This window comes from Canis lupus, chromosome 12 (assembly GCF_003254725.2).
Source record: "Canis lupus dingo isolate Sandy chromosome 12, ASM325472v2, whole genome shotgun sequence".
NCBI lineage: Eukaryota > Metazoa > Chordata > Mammalia > Carnivora > Canidae > Canis > Canis lupus.
The window spans coordinates 41380735-41408492 of record NC_064254.1 but is presented as its reverse complement, the minus strand read 5'-3'; the positions used below and the strand labels follow the sequence as shown (position 1 = coordinate 41408492).

Below are 27758 nucleotides of genomic sequence, written 5' to 3'. Positions count from 1 at the left end.
GGAAAAGGTGGCATGACTAAATAGAACCTACATTTTCACCAGCTTCAAAAATAAGAAGTTAAACAGGCATCTAGCTGGCTATCTATGATGTCTAGCATAGCTGTGGGTTCCTTGTGCCAGTCATCCTCCGTTCGCCCCTCTAAACCTATTCTTTCCCCTTTTTGGTCCTGCTCTGTTTCCGGAGAGGCTGACTTCAAGTGAACACATCACCAGGCTACGTTGCCCTTTCAATGTAGGGCAACGCCTGGACATGAGGTGGCTGCACTGCAACTGTTCTGTGCTTACATCTGTTTTTGAGGTCCAAATTTTTTCTTTCTTATTTCAACCCTTGCAATTGGGTTCAGCTGATGGGAAGCACCGGTAGGCCAGCAGGGGTTAGGAGAGAGGGCGGGGGAGAGGCATATCCTCTCCTCTCCCCTCATGCTGTTTGAGCAGTCTTCTGTTTTTCCATGGCCACATCTCTTGCCCCTCATCAGGTAGCCCCTCCTCCATGGCTGTTCCTCTCACCAGGGTCCAGGGCCATTCCTTCCTCCCTGGGCCTTCAGGCCCGGGGTGGTAATGACTTCACAATGCTGCTCCTTAGGGGCTTTACTCTTCCTTCCCTTTGTAAGTAGTCCCTTATTGTAAAACTCTATTCCAGAAAACCTTTGAATGCGATGTCTTTTTGCTGCTGTGACCCTCACAAACTCTTATACATCTTACTAAAAAAGTTAAAACTTTACAAAAGCATTAGTATGCTACTATAGAAGGTGAGTTTTTTTTTTAACTTTCCCTTCAGAATTTACCTAACAAGGATCCCTGGGTGGCGCAGTGGTTTGGCGCCTGCCTTTGGCCCAGGGCGCGATCCTGGAGACCCGGGATCGAATCCCATGTCGGGCTCCTGGTGCATGGAGCCTGCTTCTCCCTCTGCCTGTGTCTCTGCCTCTCTCTCTCTCTCTCTCTCTCTCTCTCTGTGACTATCATAAATAAATAAAAATTAAAAAAAAAAGAATTTACCTAACAAATCACTTGTGGAGTGTGTGTGTGTGTGTGTGTGTGTGTGTGAGAGAGAGAGAGAGGTGGGGGAAGGGAGGGAAAACCAACCTATTTTATTTCAAGTTCTGGCAGTAATCAGATGGACAAAAAGATTCTTTAGTACTGATGCTTAGGGACCATGTTTTAAAGAATAGGCAGAAATGCAGTGCTTAATACTTGCTAAGTTTAGTAAAGTATATATTCAGTATTTTATTACTTTGCAGTAAACACACTAAAAAAGAAATTCTCTTTTATTATAACTCATAGTCCTGACTTTAATACTGCTGTTGTGTTCTTTATTCCTGTGTAAAAAAAAAAAAAAAAACATAAGTAATAATAGTTGTAATTATAATACACATATAATTTTGCATCCTGATTTTTCCACTTAAAAGTATATAATAAGTATGTTTCCGTGTTGCTACATAATTTTTATAATCATTACTTGCAAATTCTACATTGTATCTAATCATACAGATGTACCATAAATCCTAAACCATGCTTGCTCCTTTTTCTCCTAGGCAATTTTCCCATAATCTATATGAAAATTGTTACTGTGCACATAACATCAAATAAGTCTGATAGACATGAGGTCTTTCCTTAGACGAGTCCATCCAGTTAGGGCTAACCTATGTTTGCTCTAGGATCTAGACTGGTCTGCCGGGCTGGCAGGCAAATTGGCTGATGGTCTATGTGTAGTGAGAAATGGAGCAGCTCCGTGCAGAAGCCTATTCTCAGACAAGAGGGAGCTGGAGAACCAGACTTAAACCAGTAACAGTGCTCGAGCCCAGAGGGACAGAGGTTCTAAGCACAATTCATCTGTTTCATCAAATATCCATGGGACACTGAAGGCATACAGCCACACTATCTTGGGATTCACGTATCTCACTGGGAGATGAGAGATTCTCCTATTTCCTATTTTGGAGAACAAAGCACTGTTACCACTCCAGGGGCCCAGCGAAGAATAGCATCAAAAACATCCTCTCCTATACATGGTCCTGGTGAGGGGCTGAGGGGAGATTCAGGGCAGTGAGTGGCAGCTGTAGGTGGCCGCTGTGGCAGTAGCAGCCCCAAGGAGCCTTCCATGGTTGCTGGCAGCAGAAATGTCTGCAGGGAGCTGGAGCCAGAACCAGGGAAGCACGGACTCCATGTGGTTGTTCAAATGACTATTGCAAAGCAGCCCTCCAGCAATTCTCCAAAATAGAGAAACCTTTGTGAAGCTGTCTACCACACTTCTTGTTACCATTAATAGGGCTTTAAGTTTTCCTCTGGGTTAGGGTAGCCTAGGAAAGATGATTTGTACTTTATGATTTTTGCGTTAGGTAGAAGGTACACAGACATTCACTACATTGTTCTCTAACCTCTTTGAAATACTTCACATAAAAGATGAAGGGTGAAAGTAAACTTATGACTCAATGGAAGGAAAGTAAACATAAGGAATTTGCACAAAGTGTTCTCAAAAAAAAATTGCTATTGGACTGACAATAGGGCAATATTAAATTTCTTTGAAAAAAAAATTCCCCGGGGCTGTTTTGTAGCCATATGGGTAAGTTTAACAAGGGTTCTAAAGTCTCATGACTTCAGTAAAGAACTTTATATGAATAAGCCCCAAAGAGCACGTCTTCTGAAAGACAGATGCTGTGGAAGTGCTTATTTGCCTGGACTAAAGGAAGCTTTGTGGGCATTTGCTATTTCAGGCTGAAAGTCTGAATTCATTTGTTTTATGGCTAAAACACTTGACATTAACACAACAATATCTGCAGCTAATTTGCATGTTGTAGGTAAAAAAAAAAAATCAAGCACAATCCATAGGCCAGTCCCAAAGGTGAAGGGTTTTCCCCAAGTATATATTAAAAACACGTGGACTTTCTTTTGTTGAACTAAATATATTTCAAGGCATTTAGAATGATTGGATTAGAATGCTTTTGGTTGCAAGCAACCGAAATCCAACTTAGAACAAAGAAAAAGATAGTTTCTTGGAAAGATCCTGGGGTAATTCCTCACAGGATGAAAGAAAGAATAGAACCATAAGGCTGTACATGGAAGGAGTGCAGCCAGCCTTGGGGGGTGACAGATTCCAGAGACTGAAATCTGGCCAGGATGGACTCCATATTGCACTGCAGCTCTCCTCAGACATGGGTTCTGTTCTTTTTCAGATGAAGATGGCCTTCCTCCATAGAGAAGGTAGCTATGGGTCCCCCTAGAATAACATCTGCTAAATCTATTTGTTCAAAAAATCCTGAAGAAGGGCTCTGATTGGCCCAATTTTGATCCAGTTCATACCTCAACCAGCCATTGTGGCCAAAAAATGGTGTCCTACCAATGACCCAACCTCAAGTTTGCAGACTCTACCAACCACAAGAAGGGAGATTACAGCACAGACAGGGCCACTGGGAGAACAACTCTGATCCAGTGTGACTTTTCATTTGCGACTACAAGGACGGAAATTAAGAAAATAAAGTTGCTGATAATCTCATCATCCCCAAATTAACAGTTTTGAATGAGAATTCTATTCTGGTTTGTCCATTTGCACATACAGCTTAACGTACAATATTGTCATAAAGCCACTTTAAAAAAAATACATGAAGAAACAGGCCTAAAAATGTAGAAACAATGCTCATCTTTTGGGGAAATTTGAGGTCTAGTCCTACACAAAGGACTGTGTTCCTCAAACTCTTTAAGAAATGAAATACCACCTGGGCCTCTGATGGTATAGAATATCAACTGGTAAAAAATATCAAATGCTATTAAAATATCACTTTAAATGTCTATACTACCCAGAGACCTCTTGACCTAAGTGCTTTTTAGGTAAAAGGTCGAATTCAAGTAGAGTCCTGAATTTCCCTTCATCTCTTTGTTCGGCAACATATTGAGACTATGTAGATCAGATGCTATTCTAGGCTCTACAGAAATGGTAGTAAACAGGCCCAAACTTCCTGCCTCTATAGAACCAGTAAAACATTGTGAATGGGGGCCGTTGGATGGGGGTGGAAATCTCAGTATAAATAGGTGTTTCAAATGATCAAGAAAACGTTTCAAAAATAATTATCTAGTCGCCTCTGCCTGGCTCTCCAGCAGGGATGTTGTATCTGGGCTGCGGCCTGAGGCTCCACCCAGCTCCCTTATGCACGGAGATGCCCAAGAAAGCTAGTGCAAAGCACAAGGGTAAGAGCCAGAGCATGGAGCCAGAGAGACCACTTCCTCCCTTAGGTCCTGGGGTGGTTGATCCTAAGGGTGTGTTACCATGGCCATCCATGCCATACAACAAAACACTGTAACAGATGTGGGAGCTGTGATCATGGCCACTGCAGGCCACGTCCTCCCCAGCCTTGGAAGGAGAGGCTAATGTTTGAGTCCTGTCTGTACCTTTCCAAGGTCTGGGAGCTCTGGAAGAGTGAAGTGGGTTTGAATAGGGATGGTTAATCTCATGAAAAAGTGGTGAAGCAATTAGCATCCACAACTACAAAAAAGATCTTGGAGAAATTAAAGCAGCACATCAACAACAACAACAAAAGAGTTATGAGAAATACATCCTTGAGAAGCTCTTTAATTGCTCGTAATGAAGATGCTGTTAAATAGGAAAATATATTTCAGTGCACAGAAGACCATGGGAAAAATAAATAAATTTAAGAACTGGACTTGAAAAAGAAGTAGGGATTTTAAAAGTACTGTATGTTCATATGTTGGCAAATTGGATTTAAGAAAATATTTTGTCTCGCTTTCTGATAAACAGAACATGAAGACTCTTAACTCTGGGAAACGAACTAGGGGTGGTGGAAGGGGAGGAGGGCGGGGGGTGGGGGTGAATGGGTGACGGGCACTGAGGGGGGGCACTTGACAGGATGAGCACTAGGTGTTATTCTGTATGTTGGCAAATTGAACACCAATAAACAATAAATTTATTAAAAAAATAAAATAGCAAAAATTCTAAAAAAATAAAAAATAAAACAAATAAAAATATTGAATTAGAAAAAAAATATTTTTTAAAAATGAAAGTACTGCACATTCAATATAGGTTCTAACATCCTCAACCCCAAACATCTTGGAACTTATTAGTCCAATTTCATCACATTACAAAATATCAGAGCTGGAAGAGATCTTCAAGATGACCTGTCAGCCCCTTTCATCCTGTGTGGGGGCTTCTGCTATCCAGAAGTTGAGAGACTTGCTCAGGATCACACTGTGCAGGATGGCAGCTAGAACCCAGGTCCTTTGACTCCTGGTTCGATGAAGCTTATGATGATTATAAACTAAGATATTTCCACAGCACTTCTATGGTTCTGAGGATAAGTGACAGAAGAAATCCTGTCACATGGCTTTGTAGTCTTTATATTTTAAAAGACTTATCTAAATACAAAAATGATTTTTGTGTATTTTTAAAACTCTATGGAGCATTTTGTGAAAAAGTAAATAAGAATAATCAGGACCTATAATTTAACGTTAATTATCGGGGAAGTCACTGAATTTTCGTCCTCCTTGGATGGTAAGTGCAATCTTCAAATCTGTTGTTCTTATGAATCTCCAAAGATCCTCAAAAGAAGAGGGCCTGCATGCTACTTTCAATATCTGTAAAAGCCTACCAGAAATCATATCTACATTAAAGCTTCAAAAGCTAAAAAAAAAATAAAAATAATTACTATTCTAATTCTTTAGTCATTGTATCTTCTGAAAACTTACATTAAATATTTATGGTAGCAACCAGGTCTTGACAAGAAACTGAAGGACTTTTAGCAAAACAAAACCTTAATAATTATTTTCGTAAAGGGATGGAATAAAACATCCAAAAAACAAGGATGTTTGCTTACTAGTATTGTGGGCAAATGATTAGGTTTTGCTAAATAATTTCCTCCATCAACGGACTGTGACCGTATTACCCGACACAGGCACAGCCATTAACATGACCTTTTTTGCCTGTACTGGAATTACAAACAGGTAGTGTAATCCACCTCGTAGGATACATAGAGAAACTTTCACTTTCATGAAAAAATAACTTGGCTCTTACAGCTTTGTCTTATTTGGAACTTTCTGTTTTCATTTACTTATCTTATTCTAATTTTTTCGTGATTCTTGTGCTTCTTCCTCCTTGATTCTTGTAATCTTGCATTTTCACTTTTCTCTTGAAAGGCTATAACGTCTGTGAATTTACCTCTGAGTAAAATCTTGGCTGAAGCACATCTTTGATCTTAAGTTCTAAATATTTTGTAGTTGTTTTATATCTCCTCCTTGGTTCCACAGTTGGATATGTTTTTATTCTACATAGCTGGGAATATTTGTTGTTAATTTTGGATGTGGTCAAATAACATGGAGCCTTTTAATACTCTTTTCTTTGGGGAATTTACTGTCATTTTTCTGCATACCTCAGTATATGCTCGATTCTTTTAACTGCTGTCTATGCTTTAAAAGGTGAAAGGTGATATAGTCTCTGTTTATGGGGGCAAAGTTTAAAGTATATTTGTCGACTCAACCCTATTACTTATTCTTATCTACTTCATCTATAAAATTGACAGTGGGGTGACAAAGTTGTCTTCTATGACTCTTCTATCCATATCCCCATGTTGACATGCTTTGCTTACATTTTAATACTATGCACTTAGAACAAAGAATTTAACTGTTATATCTTCCCTGTAATGTATGCTTTTTGTTACTATTGACTGCATATTTTTTCCCTTGCCTTTGGCCAGACATGAATTTTGCCACATTTGTTGTTTTCATATTTATTTTTGCCTAATTTGATTTGTTCATTTGCAAATTTTAACCTCTCTAGGTCAACTGATTTCCAAGACCCTTCCTAGTAAAAAAACTTGTAACGGGATTTTCTCAACCCATTCTAAGTTCTTTCTTTTAAACTAGGGAACTTACCCTATTATATTTATTGTCATAATTGTTTTGTTTGGCCTTGTTTTTTCCTATTTTTCTTTCCTTCATCTTCAAACGTTTTTTCCCATTTTCTTTGCAGGGGATGTTTCTTAGTTACCTTTGCATCTTAGGATCTAGCCTAGTGCCTGGTCTGTTTCAAGTGTCCACTAACTGTACAATGAATTAATAAGTATTTCATATCAATACAATAATATGAAAGATACATATGCCACTTTCCATCCTCTTTATGATTAATTTTATTTTCAAAGCATTTAGAAACCAATGTTAAGAAGTTTTTGCACAGCAAAGGATACAGTCAACAAAACTCAAAGACAACCTACAGAATGGGAGAAGATATTTGCAAATGACATATCAGATAAAGGGCTAGTTTCCAAGATCTATAAAGAACTTATTAAACTCAACACCAAAGAAACAAACAATCCAATCATGAAATGGGCAAAAGACATGAACAGAAATCTCACAGAGGAAGACATAGACATGGCCAACATGCATATGAGAAAATGCTCTGCATCACTTGCCATCAGGGAAATACAAATCAAAACTACAATGAGATACTACCTCACACCAGTGAGAATGGGGAAAATTAACAAGGCAGGAAACAACAAATGTTGGAGAGGATGCGGAGAAAAGGGAACCCTCTTACACTGTTGGTGGGAATGTGAACTGGTGCAGCCACTCTGGAAAACTGTGTGGAGGTTCCTCAAACAGTTAAAAATATACCTGCCCTACGACCCAGCAATTGCACTGTTGGGGATTTACCCCAAAGATACAAATGCAATGAAACGCCGGGACACCTGCACCCCGATGTTTCTAGCAGCAATGGCCACTATAGCCAAACTGTGGAAGGAGCCTCGGTGTCCATCGAAAGATGAATGGATAAAGAAGATGTGGTTTATGTATACAATGGAATATTACTCAGCTATTAGAAATGACAAATACCCACCATTTGCTTCAACGTGGATGGAACTGGAGGGTATTATGCTGAGTGAAGTAAGTCAGTCGGAGAAGGACAAACATTATATGTTCTCATTCATTTGGGGAATATAAATAATAGTGAAAGGGAAAATAAGGGAAGGGAGAAGAAATGGGTGGGAAATATCAGAAAGGGAGACAGAACGTAAAGACTGCTAACTCTGGGAAACGAACTAGGGGTGGTAGAAGGGGAGGAGGGCGGGGGGTGGGAGTGAATGGGTGACGGGCACTGGGTGTTATTCTGTATGTTAGTAAATTGAACACCAATAAAAAAAATAAATAAATAAATAAAAAATAAATAAATAAAAAAAAAAGCTTTCAAGATTAATAGCGGGATAATGAAGTTATACTTCTCTTTACTGAAAATGAAGAATTTGGCACTTTTGAATTCCTCTTGGCAAATCTACTACTCTAATCTTTGTCAATTTAAGTCATATTTATTATTAGCACCATTTTCTTATTTTTACAATATGAAACATTTGTTTCACATAAAAAGTGTAGTTAAAACAATTATTTTAGATATATATCTTTTTATTTAACTTGTTTCCATTTGTACTTCCAGTCCTTTCCAGCTAGGATTTCCTCATTCTTGACTTATTTTACTTCTCATTTTCCTGGCAAATATCTTTAATCATGATGTTCAGGGAGATATCAGGTATCAGGGTTTTTAAATCTTTGCCCATGTATGAATATTTTCTATTTCTTTCCAAACTAGATGGCCTGGGGGTGTGTGTCTGAGTCTCTAAACCTCACGTGTCTCTGGAAATTCTGACAGGGTGGCTTTGGGGTCATGCTTCTCACCCTTCAGCCAAGTGTTTCTGCTAAAGTCAACATTGCACCTAGCTGGTTAACATCTATCAAGTATATCCTCAGGTATACTTGGAAAAGGTAAAAGTTTGAGAATCTTTTAGAAATTAGTGTCATCAACAAGGCAGAGGCCAAGTTTTGTTTCTGCATGGGTAACCCAACTTCCTTTCTGAGGCATCTGACCAGGCTGGGTCAGGGCCATCTCTGTGGCTAGTGCTGAACAGCACTGGAGTTGGCAGCCCCTCCAGAGCCACATGCAGTGAGGAGGGAGTTCTCAACGAATGTTCTCAAACATCAGCACTGTTACTAGAAGGTGGGGGTAGGGATGCCAGGCTGCTGGAAACCACACATGTCCATCACTGGTGAGCATCTGATGGGAAAGGGATTTCACTAAACCAAATGTGGAACCTCTAGGGATGTCTACTCAGGATTCTTCCTTAGAGTTTCTGTTTTATGTGACTTAAACCTAAGGGATTGAATTGAGGTCATTTTCTCGATCTCCCGTGCCGCCTTTCTTTTTTTTAGTGCGTATACAGGTCTGTTCACATAACTTGGAGGATACCTACCAGTTGTATAGAACATGGATGTTAGATCATGTTTGTTTTCCTAAAGGAATTGGAAATTTGAAGTGTAGAAGATTACCTTTGCTTTTTAAAATCTATATTGTCCCAGGGAACACCCTTCCTATGCTGAGCTGGGAGTCCTGGGGATTTGGAACTTCTCCAAATTCACTTAACACCACCTGGGTGTCTCCTCATTTCAATGCTCTTATTTTCACTATATGGAACGTTTGCTTCATGTAAAGAGAATGTACTTAAGATAGCCATTTAGGTGTACAGGTACATCCTGTGCCACAGACTAAGTTTTATATTAACTGTAAGTCATTTCTTTCGGAAGGGGAAGGGGTGCTTACTGGTGGGGACTGCAGGGCTAACTAGAAGGGGGAGATGCCTTCCAACTCAGCTACTTCAAGCACAGAGTATCCCCACGGTTGTCCTCATGCCTGCTATTTCAAAACAGAGTAACAGATACTAAAATTGAAATCACTAAGGGAAAATTCTTACAAGGCCAGACATATAGAAAAGATTATATTAAAAAGATACATTTGGCAATTAACTGAAACAAGGAACTTTAACTAAAATCATAAATAGTACCAACTAAAAAAGTAAGTTCTGCTAAAACGAATATCTTTGAGTAGGACCCAGAATAGGCCACGATGGGGTTGACTACTGTATGTTTCCCACTCTGCTAGACTGACCACATGAGGCAAGAATTCCCTTCCCTGCAAGGATGCCTTATGACTCTCATGGACAGCGAAGAAAAGCCAAAGGCCATCCATTTTAAACTCAGAATCTCCTGTATCATAAGCCAATCGGACTCCCTAAATGTTACCCAAACTTGATGCTGACAAATACATCTTTTCCCATTCTAGGATATACAGGTGTTTCTAATTTTTAAACCAAGGACAGGGCTTCATTTTTACCCTGACAAGTGCTCTGGTTCTTTACTTCAGCCCATTGCTACATAGAATCTGTGACAAAGGCATTCACTTTACCTCCAAATTTCTGGAAATCTACAAATGATACTGGAGATTTCTGTATCCTCCAAATAGCTGATAAAAGTAAATAAAATGCAGCTTTTTAAATTGTAGTTTTAAAGTAAAATAAACATTTGTAATCATAAGAATATAGCTATTTTGTCTTTATAGAGAAAGGAAAACACTCCATGGCCCTGTTTCTTTGGTTTTTCAGGAAGGTGGATCTTTCTGCTGGAACTGGTAAGAACTTTTCTGGAATCTATGGAAGGGGTGGCAGATCTACTAGCATCACCTGTGAGAGCCAGGCCCCCAGAGAGGAGGTGTTCTGGGAAGGGGATTCTGTAGGATATATACAGGCTGTTTCAAAACAAGATGAGGGGCAGAAGAGGCAGATTAAGAAATGAGGGGTCCTGGCAATGTCCCCAATACAGAAGCGTCCTCTTGCCAGAGCCTTTTAATGCTGCTCATGTTCTGCTTTTTTTATTTACAAATAAGTGGGAAAAGATACTTGCTTTGCAATATCATAGCAAAAACAAAACAAAATGAAACAAAAAAAATTGTAGCAAAAGCTTGGCCATTTTATAACAAAAGACAGGCTCATGCTGTCCATCTCTGAAAATTAGGAAGAGAGGCAGCAGCAAGGATGATCCTGACCCACCATGCTTTGGAGAAAAAGTGAGTATGTCCATCAGTGCATTTTGTTGAGACAAGAGGGAAGAATGAGGAAAAATATCGCAGAAGTTTCACCAACATCCAACTATCTTAACCATAAAGAACTATACCAAACATATTGAAGCTGAAAATCAGCATTTCTAAACATTTTAATTTTATTCAGATTTAATCAACAAGTTAATCTATTACTTTGATGAAAATTCTTTTAGCTAATGAAAAAAAAAAAAAAAGGACACACAACCTGAGGCCAATCTGATTTTGCTTTATTGAATACTATCCCACACCCAATATTTACAGATGTAATTAAATGGAATTTATAGGACTACCAAGTGAAACATTTTAAAAAGTTAATCTGAGACACTCTTAATGGAAATCATCAATTCATATGTGTTAATACAATAATTAATTTAAAATTTTCAGCCAATATCCAAGGTGGTTCAGTTCATAAAAACTCTATTTTCAAGAAGAGAGAAGTCTGAGGAAATAAAAAAAAATTTTTTTTTTCAGAAAAATATTTCCGTATCTAGTCACAATCTTCCAGTTTTTCTGTAAAAGAAATCAATAACAATTATAGACATTCTGGCCACCACGAATTAAATATAGATTTCTCAGATGCATGACTATTCTCCTTAATGCCATATTTAGCTTGACACATAGAAAAACTATTCTTCTATCATGTTTTCATGATAGGCTTAAGTATTTTTTAGGTTTAAAAAGAAATATAGACCCAAATTTAAACCAGCACCTAAATACTATAGCCACGCGTTATTATTACCTTGGCTATCCATTATGCACAGTCCATAGAAGGAGCCAAGATGGACAACAAATATGGTATTTCTCTAACTAGTCATAAGTGTGACCTACTGTAGAAGCCAGTTGCTTTTATAGATATTAAGAGGATGCCAGATATACAGTATCTACCTCTGTATGTCTGAGAGAACGCCAAGGACATGTGGACTAATGGCCCGAACTTACATCTGCAACATTCTCAAAATAGAACTGCAAAAATGTGGGGATCATAGTGGCAGATGGGGATATTATTTTCTCTACCTATACAAATTTAAAGATATGAGATGAGGTAGGTTTACTACTCCTCATACATAGAATTCAAGAATTATAGTATTTCTTATCTTTAAAAAGTATAGGCCTATGTTATTACACAGAACCTATTCTCCCCCTTTTCTTTGAAAGATGGTAGTTCTTGGGGCACCTGCGTGGCTCAGTGATTGAGCATATGCCTTTGGCCCAAGTCGTGATCCCGGGGTCCTGGGATCAAGTCCTGCATCAGGCTCCCCATAGGGAGCCTGCTTCTCACTCTGCCTATGTCTCTGCCTCTCTGTGTCTCTCATGAATAGATAAATAAAATCTTTTTTTTTTAAAAGATGGCAGTTCTTCAAAATGTATTATTGTTGCTATTTTTAGACAATCTAAATATTAAAATGTAAATATGACATGTTAATATTAAAATATTAAATGTAAAATTCAATCCTATCTATGCATTTAAAAATGCCAAGATAAAATGAAACAGCATGTCAATGCTAGCAACTTCTATATTAAAATTCTGAAAACTAAACAGTCTTTAATGATATTCATTTTTGCTAGAATAACACTGCTGAAGAAGCAGATAAGCATGGCATAGAAAATCATCATAAACAAATATCATTCATTATTCACAATTTAAAAACATTCAATTTCCAAAAAGGATTCTGGAAATGGTAGTGGCGCTGGATTTTTCTTTTAAGTAAAAACCTCCCTATCCGCAATAAATAGGTTTCCTGCTTAACAAACCTTTTTTTTTTTTTTTAAATACAAAGGCAAATTTCATATAGTTTAAATTCATTGGAGTCTAAACTATTAGTGCTCAAAGGACCTTTATTTTTTTAAAGATTCTATTTATTCATGAGAGACAGAGAGAGAGACATAGGCAGAGGGAGAAGCAGGCTCTTTGCAGGGACTTGATCTCCAGACCCTGGTATCATGTCCTGAGCTGAAGGTAGTTGCTCAACCGCTGAGCCACCCATGTGTCCCAAAACCATTTTTAAATAACAGAAATTAACCCTATTCGTGAACAGTTTAGATAGCTGATAAAAATATAGAGAAATGAGGATAAAGTTGGAAGAGTGGAGTAAGGTGTATTTACAATCAAACCATGGTACAGAGCATCTTCATCTTCACTGATTACTCAATATATACATACATCTGTCTTATAGATATCAGATAAACATATACCTGATGCGTTTCTATTAAATGTAAATAAATTTATCACTGTAAATTTGAATTTTTTTTCTTAAATCCACATTTTGTTTCAGAAATTGCCAACACACTGATGACAATGGCTCTTGGTTAACAGCACATTCATGTGAGTGGCATATGCTAGCTTTCTCAAAAATGCAGAGCAGACTTACCAATACGGTCAATAGTTGATCATTTTTCGAAGGGCATCATAGCACTTCCATTTGTCTGGGATGTAGAATGGCTCAAAAATGTGAGGGAACGGTGTGTCATACCCACATACTCTTGATATAGGAGCCTCTAGATTCAGGAAGCATTCTTCCTACAGAGAAGAATACATATAGTTAACTTCAAGAATGTTTCTTTTTATTCACAGAGATGAAACATTTCCACTCAAAATGTAATTCTTTCTAAGGGCATTAAAATAATTAAGTATATTATAATGTAAAAAAAAAGTTAAAAAATAAAGTAACACACAGCATGTTTGACATGATCCCAATTTTACTTAAAATGTTTTTGTACATGCGTCTGCATCTATGCCTCCATACGTATCTCTTGTTTAAGCCTAACTGGGACTATACCAAAGACGTTGTCCTACAAATACAAATGTTATGCATGACAAAATCATAACAAAATGTTTATAGGAAACTCTGCAGCTTAAAATTAGTGGTGGTATATGTTTTCTCTTGTGTCCTGTATTTTTCAAATCTTATATACAATGGACATGCATTACTTTCTTAATAAATATTTCTAATTACTCTACAATCAGGCTGAACTTCTCTACCAGTTACTTAACTGTGCTCTGCATTCTCTCATGGCCAAGCTTTTGTAGATGCTGATAGGTCCATGGCCAATTCACTGCCCAAAGCCCATCGCTCTTTGCCTGACTGATGTGTGCACATCTCTCAGATATCATGTTAGGAGTCACCACTCCTGGGAATCCTTCCCTGGTGGCACTACTGATAAGAGGGGTTTCTGCCCTGAGCTCTTACGGTACTGCACTTGGCAAGATCCGCTGTAATTGCCCAGATATTTGTCTCTCCTGAGAAACAATGAACTCCATGAGGCTAGAGCTCTGAATCAAAAATGTAAACTACCAACCATCCTTGAAGAATTCTATAGGAAATTATCCTTAGAAGAAAAAAGTTATTCAGGTGACCAATTCAAACCTGAAAATAAAATTTTTAGAGAGTTAAAAAAAAAAATCTAAAGAGAGATATGTGATTAAACTATTCCTATGAAAATGATATTAACATTACTTTTCACAGCTATTACCTCAAATAAAATCTTAGGTTTCTGCTGATGGTTGCCAGAGGGGAGGTGGGTGGGGAGTTGGGCAAAATGGGTGACAGGGAGAGAGAAATGCAGGTCTCCAATTATAGAATAGTTAAGTCATAGGAATAAAAAGCAGAGTACAAGAATACAGGTAATGATACTGTAATAGTGATGTAATGGGACAGATGGTAGCTACACCTGTGAAGTAGCATGATGTATAAACTTGTCAAATCACTAAATTGTACCCTATAATGTTGTGTCAACTATACTTAAACCCCCCCCAAAGAAAAAACTGACGGTTTTTATGCCCCTATTTCTATATTACCTTCCTTTAGAAAAAGTCAGAGGTCCACCTTTCCTTATGTATTTTACTTAACTGTATTTTATTTTAATTTGCTTAACACAATGCTTTTTTTTACTTATTTAATTATTTTTAAAGATTTTATTTATATGACAGAGAGAGAGTAAGCACAAGTAGGGGGAGGGCAGGCAGAGGGAGAGGGAGAAGCAGGCTTCCCATGGGGCAAGGAGGCCAATTGGGGGGCTTGATCCCAGAACCCTGAATCATGACCTATGCCAAAGGCAGATGCTTTACCAACTGAGTCACCCAGGCACTCCTTAAGATTTTACTTAAATTCCAGTTAACATACAGTTTAAAATTCATTTTAGGTGTACAATATAGTGATTCAACACTTCCAGGTATCACCAGGTGCTCATCCAAACAAGTACCCTTCTTAGTCCCCATCACCAATTTCATCCATCCCCCCTACCCTCCCTCCCTCTGTGTTCTCTAAAGTTAAGAGTCTGTTTCTTGATTTGCATCCATCTCTCTCTCTCTCTCTTTGGTCATTTGTTTTGTTTTTTAATTTCTACATACGATTAAAATCATATGGTACCTTTCTCTGACTTACTTCACTTAATATAATACTCTCTAGATCCATCCATATTGTTATAAATGGCAAGAAGTCATTCCCTTTATGGGTAAGTAATATTCCATTATATGTATATACCACATCTTCTTTATCCATTCATCAGTCAATGGATACTTTCCATAGTTTGGCTATTGTTATATTCTAAAATTTTCATTCAAGCAGAAATTTTTAAATGCAGGAATCCTGATACCTCATGTTTACTACCTATGCTCTGTGCATATTTCTTCAAGTGACAAACATAACAGGGCAGCAAGGGCCTGAGAACAGGACAAATTAGCATCGAAGAGATCCAACTAGCCATTTACAGTTGGATAACAACCCATAACCACTGCCCCCATAACCCCTATGATTTATAGTGTTGGTTTTTCTTAGCTACAGGAAATCTTCATTAACAACTTGAGAACACTACAAGAATTACCTAAGAAATTCCACTAATAAGCTTTTTTTTTAAAAAAAAAAGATAGATTGGTGGATTGTTTCTTGTTTGCAACAAATAATTTTAAAAGGATTTAAATTGTTGATATGGGATTAGCTCTGTTTTATTAGTTTAGTTGACACAGGCTGTTTTTCCATCTTCCCTGAATATGTACTCTTCATAAACTACCCATGGTCAAACTGTAAAGTACAGAAAATCAAAGGTAAAACATTTCACTAAATGCCCTTGACTTTACACTTTACACCTGTTATAAAATAGTGGAAAGCTGAGGCTACAACAAAATGATCTGCCAGTGTTTGTGAAAATGACTCCTTTTAACATAATGACTACCATCATCAAACTTTTTTTTTTTTTCCCCCAAATAACACTGCTCCTAATTCCTCAAGAATTTTACAATCACTCTTTACAAGATACACCTGTGTGTTTGCATGGGCACAGAAAAATGTCTGAAAGGTCACACTTGAACTAAAACTGGCAGTCACCCTCTGAGGCCAGGAGTTGCAAAGAGGTAGAAAGGACTCTACTTTATACCTTATATGTACTGTTAGAGTTTTTATGAAACAGTGTTACTTTTGTAATTAAATAGCATTGATATAAAAGAGTAAAGAATCACCTTCTTATGTGAATAAAAGTTACCATTTTATGTTAGTTTTGTAACTTTATATGTAACATTTCCTTAATTTGGAAACAATTACTATACAGTAAGTGGAATTAAAGTATTTTAAAGTACTGTATATAAGACATATTTTAAAAATCATGGAAGATAACAGAAAAATATGTTAACAGAGGACTATGATTCAGTTTTATAAGGATATGCCCTGATCAAATGATACCATTTGACATCCTAATTCTTTGCTAACTGAAGTATTTATTATTAAAGAGACTTAAGTTTTTACTTCCACAGCCTTGTGCTAAAACTTCTTTTAAAGATTTCAGAAAAAAAAAGATGTTCGGGTCAAGCAACTACACAGAGTGACTTCCTACTGAGTTAGTTCATATACAAATGATTTGTATGTCGCTATATGGTTCTTTGGGGAACCATCAAAACAGGGCATCCTTGTTTAACCTATTTTTTCATACAGAAGCTGTATACACACACACACACACACACACACACACACACACTTAAAAGGAATATTTGAATCTCATTGGCAGATTTATAGGTCAACATACCACATTAATCCTCCAGAAAATACATATCTCTATTATATACCATATTATGATACCATAATTACTATAGTAACCATGTACCCTGAATTTCCAAGACTGTCCAGATTAATCATATTTTTCTTTTCCTTAACTGTGTAAGAACACTCTTATTTTAAAAACTCTGATGATTTCTGATTTGGAAATAGTAATTCACATAAAATTAGGTAGAAATAATGACCTAATCCACAGGGTTGTGAGGATTACAGGCCATGTCCTCATAGGGGTTAACATGGGAAGTGTCAGTTTCTGGTCTAAGGAGCTTGTATGTGGAACCATTATAGATGTGAATGTGAGGTTCCAGAGCAGCTTACAGTCTAATATGTAACTAGGGACATCAGAAGGGAACCCATACAGGTGCCAAGAGAAACTTCTCTCCAGCTATTCATGGTCCAAAGTTTTGCCATGCATCCAGTGAAAAGGGAGTATAAATGAACCCTACTGCAATCGCTCAGTAATTCCTACATACATTTTGTTGTGGTGTGTGCTTCCACATAAATAATCAGATTCTTAAAGAGAAACAGATATTCCCTCCAAAAGACTGTTGTATGAAATTCTAGTATATGATATTCTAAATTTACTTTTGAATATCTTTTGGTCATTATGAAAATTTTCTTTCTAAAACAATGTTAATAATAGTACCCAGTACTTATGATGTAGCAAATGGTACATATATTTTATCTTGGTTAATCATTCTAACAAATCTATGAGGTAGGTATTATATTTCATTTCACAGATGAGGAAATCAAGGTGAAAGAACTTTCCCAGGTCAAACAGCTACATACATAGCCAATTAAGATTCCAACCTGACTACAAAGCCCATATTCCTAGTTATTCTTCTGCAAAGTGACTACTGAGGATAGTAATAACAGGAAAAACTCAAATAAAATAGGAATAAAAAGGAATGATGAAAAAGGCAGGCTGGGATTAGGTTTTAGAACAGTGCCTCAAGAGGTATGATGGGTTAAATTCAGTCTAAGACTCTTCAGTGTATATATAAGGAAGGTAGAGGCTGAGACATGTGAAGAAGTTGAAAGCACACACTTAAGCCTAGAAGTAACAGAGCAATAAACAGATGGTCCCAGGTCTTAGCAGCCTCCTGAGCTATCCTAAGCAATTTAAATAAGCATCAGGTTGTTTATATATATTAGCCATCTGGGTTGCTATGCATATTATAACCAGAAAAGGAAGCTGACAATCTGAAATGACAATTCCATATTGTAAAAACCACAAACGCAAGCAACATAAATTCTTTATTTGCCTCTTTTCTGTAACAAAACAAAGTCTTACGTGTCTTATGGAAATTGAAAAGCACAGAGATCCTGTATATTTTTTAGCAGGTAAGAGGGAGTAAGTAAAAATTAATTACAAGAGGATCCATTATTATTTTAGGAAAACTAAAATTATCAATCAGTTTTTAAAAATTACATATGCTGCATTTATTCCCATGTTTTGGTGAATGTAATAAGATTATATACTGTGTATATGTAAATATGTATATATGAGGGCTTTCGTGGGATCACTCAAGATCTCTCGGCACTTAACCTCATCTCCCCATTCAAGTTTTAAGTATATCAACCATAAATTCTCCCATCCCTATGTTGCAGAAGTCACAGCACTGAAATCAATTTCGGGCACACAACACTGTGGCTTTGGTCATTCTCCACAAATCTTTTCATTGTTTTTATGGCAAAGCTGTATAACATAATTGATACAGCATGGAATTTGGAATTCTATTTGAAGGGAATACTATGATTTAACTTGTTTTCCTATGATTTAACTCCTCAGAGCCTCTGGCTACTCTACAGAAAACTAGAGGTATTAAAAATTCTGCTATTATATTACATTATCCTATTGTCTTGTAACTCTATTTTGCTAAAGGTCCATTCGCCTCTCCAGATTGTGCAGTAGCGTATAAAGAGTACCTACTTTCAAGCTTGACATAACATAGTGCTCAATAATTGCTAGGTGTTTGCTTCCCTCTTAAGATTCCAAGTTACAATAAACACAAGGTGTTTGAAATTATAGATTAAATCATCAGTGAAGAAAAGATTCTGGTACACGGAACAGTCAACACTAAGAAGTAACATCCCTTATAGCACTGTGTCTGAACAGCTATGCTTTATTGGAGACCTACTAAGCCTTAAAAAATGTAAGGAAATGCCAATAATAAGTAAATGCTGTATAGGAGGAAGGAGGGAGGGAATCACTGAGGTTAGGAGCAGCCCGGCTGCGCACAGGCCTCAGGGAAAGGGAGGGTCCGGTGCTGCCCCCTGGTGGGCATCAGGGAGCCTGGATACCAATTGCCAGTTCCTGGGGCCACAAAGACAGATCCTGGGGCTAGGTGAGGAAGCAAGAGCTCTGGAAATGGTTTAAAAAAAAAAAAAAAAAAAAAATCTACTTCCCCTCCCCACAAGGCACAAAATTTCCAAGCACTGCTACTATATAGCAAATTAGGCTGTCAGTTAGCTATGGCTGGCTACAAGTAAAAGAGCCCAACATAATTGCATGTAATCAAAGCATACATACTTTGAAAAACAGTCAAAGAATAAAAGACCACCACTCTGTATCATTTATTTTTAAAGTAATCATTTTGTTTTTGTTTCTTAGTTCAAGGCAATCCCAGGCTCGAATTTCTTTCTGGGAACAATTTTGGAATAATTTTTATTCAGTTCTTCTAATGACAGAAAGTTGGATGCAGCCTATTGTGTTAAGACCACATATCACCTTGAGTTAGAAAGTTATGAAGAAAAGTTTAAAGAGAGATAAGAAAACCTAGGTCTTTTATATATGTTCCTACTTTTTATAGCTGATATGGGCTGATTAAATTACTTAATTTTTCCTGAAAAACATATTTTTCTAAACATTTAATGGAAAGTCAAAAAAGCAGGACATTATAATGGGACATACCTCACAAGTCAAAATAGGTACACATTGCCTACAGGGTTACCTGATAAATCAAAATTCACATTCCTCCTGGGAACAAGGAGAAACAGTTCACAACTTAATTTCAAAGTAATAGCTCAGAAAATGGATTTGTAAATTATTTTGCAAGCAAAAAAGTCCAGAATACATCATATAATCATATGCTGCCAATAAACCCATTTAAACTATAAGAATATATTTTGTTTCTGAGGGAGGACAGAATGGGGGTAATAAATTAAGCTATAAATGTAATGAGCACCAAATAAGACACAGAGATCACAGAGTTATCATTTCTTCTCTAGGAGAAAAAAAATTAAGAAATGATTTGTGGATGTGCTTAATTTTAAACCTAAATTCCAATACCATTTAGTCCTAATTTAGTTAAACTATTAAATTAACTATAAAACAACAGAAATCTTGCTTCTAAGTTCAATTAGTTGTCTAGAGGTCATAATGAGCAGTGCAAGAGTTAAACTCTAAAAATACAAAAAAAAAAAAACAAAATAAAACAAAACAAAACCCAATATACCAAATGTTGTAAACCTGATAGTTATAAAGTCAATGAACTTAGAGACTTATATTTTGATTATAAGTTGAATAGTCTTATCTATGTAAGGCTAGACATCCCCCCAGTTCCCCGATACTATCAGATTATATTTGTTTTAAATTTGTTTTAAATCTGCCATGAAACATGCCCATAGCCAAAACATGAGCTTTAGCAGATGAGAAAAAAATGATTCTGGTGCCTTGAATCACACTTCCTTAGCAAATGAGTCACAGAAACCTGTGAAGGCACCATGCCAGCAGCTCCAAATTAATTTCATTATTGAATTAAGTAAATACAACTTTTACTAATGTAAAATATGATTTTTCATTTAAGCTAATCATTTAAATAGTATGTTATCATGTTTTTAAAACTTAGCTTTTTAGAAGACATATTAGGCTATATCAATTTTCTACATAGCACAGACCTATGAAATTAATTCTTCAGGCAGCACAGTTCCTAATCTGCCCTCAAACATCAAAGCTACTGCCCTCAAACATCAGAGCTATCTTTATTTTATTTTTCTGATACCATATGCACATGAGATGCATTCAACAAATACTTGGTGATATGAAGTCTCTCACTTTTAAAATACAGTTGAACCAGTGTAACTAAGTGAAACAGTATATGAATAATATAATTTTATCCAGCTTTCTATAAGACCTAAAACATTACAGTCAAGCCCAGCTATTTCAGCAAAGCTTCTATATAAAATCATGGTCTTGACTAAATTAAAAGCTGAGCTCTCTCTCATTTAACTTCACTGAAATGTCTTCTGTATCTGAGGACTTTAAAAAAAAATTCCATCTCTCCCTCTTTAATCCAAATTACTGGCAATCTGGTACAATTTTTGTTTTCTGCAATTTCTTTAGCTAAAGAATGGAACTGAATTCCAAATTAGGATTTTCATTTAAATTCAAATTCCAGATTTAAAATGGAAGCTTATTTTCTGAAGTTAGAAATATTATTTCTGAACTAAATGGGTTCCCCTGGATATAGTTTGGCTACCTAAAACAAAGTTGGAGTATGATATTAAAACATGTACAGAAATGATTCATGGCTCAAAGTCTATAGTTGTGTTAAAATATAAACATGTTAACATATAATTATCTATGAATCTCAATAGATAAACTGTAGAAACTGAAGTAGAACAAATTTTAAAATCAAAATATTTTAAAATCAACCATTTATTACATAATAGGAATTTTTTATCCTCAGAATGATGGTTTTTTAAATTTCACTGTTTTAAAATCAGAAATAAGTGAAAGTAAGTGATAACTCATTTCTATAATTTATAATGTTTTATCTAAGATCACTTTTTAAGAAAGTACATAGTGTTCATTATTGCCTTGGGACTATATTAACTACTTTATAAACACTAATTCGTTTTGCTTTTCATAAAAACTAAATTAGCAACCACATAGGTAAAACTCACACCCCATCCAAACCACTTAGGTTTTCCAGGTAAAACCTGTAAAGGTTTGGTTCTGCTTTTGAGCTTTCCCCCAGATAGTCTTGAGCTGTGACCCAAACTGCCGCGCCACTTTCACCTGAAAAGCACGGTGAGAACAGCAGCCCAAAAACAGTCCTTTCTTCCTTAAATCTTCTTGCAAATAAACATCGTATTTATTTGCAGCACTTAATCTCCAAAGATATCCTGAGGCTTTACAAGTTCAAAAGCTAAAGTTAAAATTCTTTTCAGACATACTATGGGCAAATTCTGACATTTATAATGTACTATGGCTACAATGCTTTTGTTAAAACAATTTATATTCAATAGAGAGGGGAAAAAAAGGCAATGCTCTCAAATTTCCACAGACGCTGAAGCTCTCAAATTTTATAGTTCAGAATTCTTCCCTATAGAAGCAAGCATCGGCAGCAGCAAAGTTTGAAAGTGGAATTTCCTGAGAATGTGGGTGCATAATGATAAACATAAGCGACGTGCAGCACTGGGTCATCTCATGAACAAACCTCTCTCTGTCAGGTAGGATTCTTGCTTTTGTATTTGCAGGAAACTTCAAATACTCCTATTAAGCAACTTTCAATGATCTGACAAAACATTTGGTTTTTCTGATTGTTTTTTTCCATAAAATTATTCCTATAGCATTCTAATCCCACCAAATGGTGCTCGGGAGGCAGAAATCAATTCTGGCTACAGCAACCTGATGATTCTTTTGTCTCGTGACACAGGAAATATATTCTTGTAGGATTTGGGGAACTGAACCTGCACTAGAAAAATTTCTATTGGGATTTGCCACTGTCCCAATTTTGCAACCTGATTTTAATTTTCCAGACTAATCACAAAACGAAACTACTTGAATAAAGTGATTTCCCCTTATCTGACACCATCTTTCTAAAAAAGTTTGAGAAGCTGGATAAAGAAATGAGGGCTAAACTAGCTGCTATTTTATGAATGATCTCTTGTTACAATATAAAGTTTATTTTTTGTTACTGCTTTTTCTTTCTCTTTAAGTGTCAAATTTCTAGTTTGTGTTTGTGCATAAATACTAAACCAACTTGCTAAATGTAAAAAAGGCAAGGAAAAGATCAACTTTATCTACATAATGCCAAAAGAGATATGTCAATGTTTTTATTGAAATTAAACACACTTTTTTTAAAGTTAATCTTGGGTGTCATAGCAACACAGCCTTTAAGCTTGGTTTTGCTGAATGAATAAATCAGACCAAGTTGTTTTTCAGCAATTTAATTCTGGTGACTAGATCACTATAATTTCACTACTATTTCTGCACAGCAGAAATAAATGTTCTAAGGCTATCACCAATTATTAGGGAGATCTAGTCAAAATTTTGTTAATTGGATCCTAGTAGTAGTAGCACTCCTGAAATTTAATAATTGAACAAATTAACAAAGGAAACAAGTTTTTGGCAGGAATCTCTGACCTAAGTAAGAAAAGGCTTGTTAGTGCTCTCATTATTTACATGTAGATGACTTTTGCTAATACAATGAGTTTAACCTTTTCATTAAAACAAACCTAGCACTTGTGATTACTGTCTGCATCCAATTAAAATATAATGCAGAACGCAAAATATATTTTCCTCTTTGCTGCATTTACATATCTATGTTTCTACCTTTAAAGTTGCATAACATTTCTTACAAAGAAACTTTTCAGATTAAGTGTCTATGTATCTGCATATACACATTTTCAGAATTTCAAGAATCGAGAGATATTTCAGAATTAGAGGAAAAATACACATGCCTCCTTTTTTATGCCCATAATTGGGTAAATTGTGTGCTGATACAATGAATCCAATTCTCACAAAATCTATGTTGCATGCTCACTGTGGACAAACTTCTAATAAGCATGACAAAACTACAGATACACTAGTGAAAGGTGGTTCATAACTAGGACCTGGCTCTGGATACTTTTATAGATGAGTGCAAAATTATAATATTAAAAATGTCAAAGTTACTGTTTTTAGATGACTAAATTTACAGAGTTTCTATAAAAGGGTGATGTTCACACAGTTTACTTAGATGGACCAAAGTACTTATTTCCTATTTTTTTATCTACTTATTTGAGGACGAACTCTACAAAAATTCCATCAGGTCCCTTGATTGGGAATCAGGCTACAACGCATAGCACAGATTCCCCCAGAGAAATCACAGAAGTTTCCTACTGGTCATATACCACAGGTGTAGAAGCACATGCGGACACAAATAACTCTGTGTTCAATCTACAAGTCCTGGTGAATATCCTGAGAAACAACAGGGATGCCTCCAGGAAAAGGAATGTATTTGTTCATATGCCTATCACTTCAGAAAAAGGAATCTGTACATGCGTACAGAGAACAAAAAAGCCAGACGTTAACTAAATAGTAACCAAAGAGATATTCTTATTTAATAATAAACAAGTATGATTATTTATATAGTCTCAAGCCTTTCAACAACTCTATGGGGTGGTGACAAGTGAAGAGAGACTGACAAAGGTTAAGTGAGGTGACCCTGACCACACAAGTTCCGTCACCGTTCTGTCGGTATTTGAACCAGCTGGTCTGCTTTCTCTTGGGCATGCTGTCAGGGCTTTAGATCTAAAAGTGAGCAAGAGAGTACTGTTTGGATAGAAGGCAAAATTTATATGTATTACTACCATGATAGCTGTGAAAGAGAAACTGGTAGAATCATCTTCTTGTTTATGCAAGTCCAATCAATACATATTTTTTTAATAAAAAGCTTTAGCAGTCAGGGTCTTTGGGAGCCAGTGGTTATTAGGAAGAGATGGGTCTCTAGAGTCACAGTAGGGTAAGCTCGGACTTATAGGTTTGGTTTCTTTTAAATATTTGTTGGGGAGAAAATGGGAAATTGAGAGAAAGGAAAGACATGAGTGGAACTTTGCTTGAGTGCCGGCCATAACTGCCACATTGAGTCATGAAGCGCACTTTGAATTCTGAGAAAGAAACGAAGATGTTCAACCAATGGTGGGCTTTAAGTTGAAAGTTTCTTTCTTTTTTTTTTAAGATTTTATTTATTTATTCATGAGAGACATGGAGGGAGAGAGAGAGAGGCAGAGATGCAGGCAGAGGGAGAAGCAGGCTCCATGTTGGGAGCCCGAGGTGGGACTCGATCTCAGGACCGCAGGATCACACTCTGGAGTCAAAGGCAGATGCTCAAGCTGAGCCACCCAGGTGTCCCAGAAGTTTCTTCTACTTTAAGAGTCAAGAAAATCAGTTAAGTGGTTCACCAGGAAATGAAACTTGCTTCATTTCCTTATCTATGGGGAAAATCTAGATTTAACTTAAGTAGCTAAGTAATTTGATAAGAATATGCAGCTTTTTGGTAGAGTAGGAAAATATTTTAAATAAACATGGGTTACAAGTTTTATCCGAGCCTTAAATTAGAATATGAAATTTAACCTTCTCCTTGTAGTAAATATTTTATAGCTATTCTCCATGCTTAACTCACTTTTGTAGAACTCTAAAACTACAGAAGGAAATTCCTGGAGTATTTAAAGAAATGTCTTTTGAGAATAAGATTAAATTCTTTTTTTTTTTTTTGCAATTAAAACAGCAGACAATAGATAAGACACTCTACAATTGAATTAATCTCAAATTAAAATGTAAATTTAAGTGCGGTATGGGGTCTCCCTGTCTCAGATTCTACTCACTGGGTTCAATTAGTGGTTATTGGCACAGACTCCACAGCTGGCACTGGGGTGTTTATTAAATAGCCGTGGGCTCTCGATATAGGTGTAAAGCTAGTTGCACACACATAAGTGCCACCAAGTGGACATGGCTGTGTGCAGACGGGTCCATCCCCACACATGGAAACAGGTCTCGGTTGTCTCGGACAAGAACTTCAGACATCCCCGAGAAAATATCACGTTTAAAAGCTCAGTTAAAAAAATTATATATGTATATAATATATCTGGGTTATGATGCATTAACATTTCATCATTTTCAATTCCCAGTCCCCCGAATGAGCACGCTTATATGTCTGACATAACAAATCACCAACCCGAAAGGATTTTCCTTAGGTTTTCTCAAATGCTAATTATGTAGCAAATCTAATTAAGTCTGTATATGATTCACTTCAGCAGTAGGTACTTCAGTTACTTCAGAATTGCCAAAAGGGATCTGAAATGTCTATTCTCCCTCCAAAACAATCATGCTGCGTGCCAAACTGATAACCATTAAACACAGCTGCAGAGCAAATGTGCGGTCTTGGTCCTGTAAATACAGTGTTCACACATCAGTCTGCCCTGCGAGCAATTTCGGATTCAGAACTACCGATTGCAGGTTTATGTTACTGTTAGACGAGTATTATACATGAGTATTTTCACCCAGCACAGCTTGAACAGATTTCTCTATGTCATGAAAGTTTCTTACACCTAAGATTACTCACTGAAACTCTGAACATCCCCAAGCAGTGATAAAGAGCATTTGATCAGCATCTTGTTGAACTGGTTTTCAAGCTCTATTCCACACGTGAAAAAAAGTCAAAGTTGCTGTGTATGTCTGAGAACATATTTATGGAACAATTAACATGCAATCCATTTAGCCTCATTCCTGAAGAAAATCATATATACTGTATTTACTATAAATACTTTTCATTACAGTGAGAAAGTATGCAAAACAAATCTATGGGCCTGAGTTACAGAAATTAAACTCTTTTTATTTCAGTAACTCAAATCATTTCCATGGAAGGAAATTCTTTTCAGAGGGGCTCTCCAAACTGGGTGGGTTTCCGGATGCTTAAGGCCATGACCGCATTCCCTCCAGAGGCTGTTAGATCGCTATGGCAACTACCCTCTCCCTATCAATAAGCAACAGCTCGAACACTGATATTCTTTAAAAAATGGTTTCCTTCTCTGTGGCCATTACGGCATGAACTAGTTTCAAGACTAAAATATACCACGTTTTGTGCAAAACTAACGTATGTTTGCTGATGAATGGTTTCACTAGAATTCAACTTTATAAATAAATGCAAAAATAGGAAACCAGTCACTGGACTCCAATTCAGTTTCAAAACAAGGTAATAGTTGTGACATAAAAATCTAAGGATGTTACAGCTGGAATGGGTTATGTGTGGAGGTCCAGGCAGAAGAAAATTGGTCTCCAAGGAGCAAATGACAGATCAGAAGCAAAACTGACATGAGAACAACATATGCTTCCACCCAGCTCTTGGAGTTTCTTAAAAGCAGCACACATTGGAATAGTTGTAGTTCTTATATGTGGTTATTTCCTGATATGTAATTATTACTGTGCAGGGTAATAAATAAGTTGGCTGCATTGATTAAATTAAATAGCGTCTCTCTCCTATTTCAGGAGATAAGTGGTTGCCAGCTCTGTCTTCACTGATTCAAGATCATAGCTAAGTCTCTTCACTTGTGCCTCATTTTAGGTGTGCAAAACAAACACTGGAAGCCATCACGCACACTGCTTTTCACAGCCCCCTTGTCTTAGAGGTATGATGCCTAACGCAGGGTAGGCCTCAGTAGATAGCTGCTAACCAAATGGTTCTACTTTCAACTTAGACTATTTCACTCTGGGGCACTAATAAGCTTAGTCACTGATGAGGCAAAAAATCAACAAGACAGGAACTGGGGTGTGGACATTTTCACTCCTTAGCAATTACTGAACACTGTCTTACTCATCTACCAGACGCCACACCATTTATTGTGATCATGCCCTCCCCTAGTTAAAAGCTTTTCCTGGCTCCCCAAAGCTTATGCTTTATTTATCTCTATTTCCCTCCCAGCCCAGTACAGACATGCACAGGCCCACCTCCACCCTGAAGCTTACCATTTTAGAACACTGCCTTTACAAAAATCTCTCTCTCTTCTCCAACTCCCGAATTTTTCCATCCCTTGCTATC

General features: G+C 36.7%; 1 protein-coding gene across 6 annotated transcripts in view; it reads right to left on the bottom strand.

Annotated features, from left to right (window-relative positions):
* Nucleotides 1-27758, bottom strand: part of BCKDHB (branched chain keto acid dehydrogenase E1 subunit beta) — a 448915-nt gene that overhangs the window by 222896 nt on the left and 198261 nt on the right. For 2 of the 6 annotated variants that reach the window (XM_025444929.3, XM_035697764.2), the window contains 2 exons: nt 13282-13430; nt 11119-11422 (listed from right to left, as the gene is read on the bottom strand). In XM_025444929.3, coding sequence (XP_025300714.1) covers nt 13290-13430 — 141 coding nt within the window. In that variant the 3' untranslated portion in view covers nt 11119-11422; nt 13282-13289. Of the gene's footprint in view, nt 1-1247; nt 1317-11118; nt 11423-13281; nt 13431-27758 lie in introns of those variants that run through there. The other 4 variants (XR_007401257.1, XM_049092279.1, XM_049092277.1 and 1 more) reach the window with 3 other exon arrangements.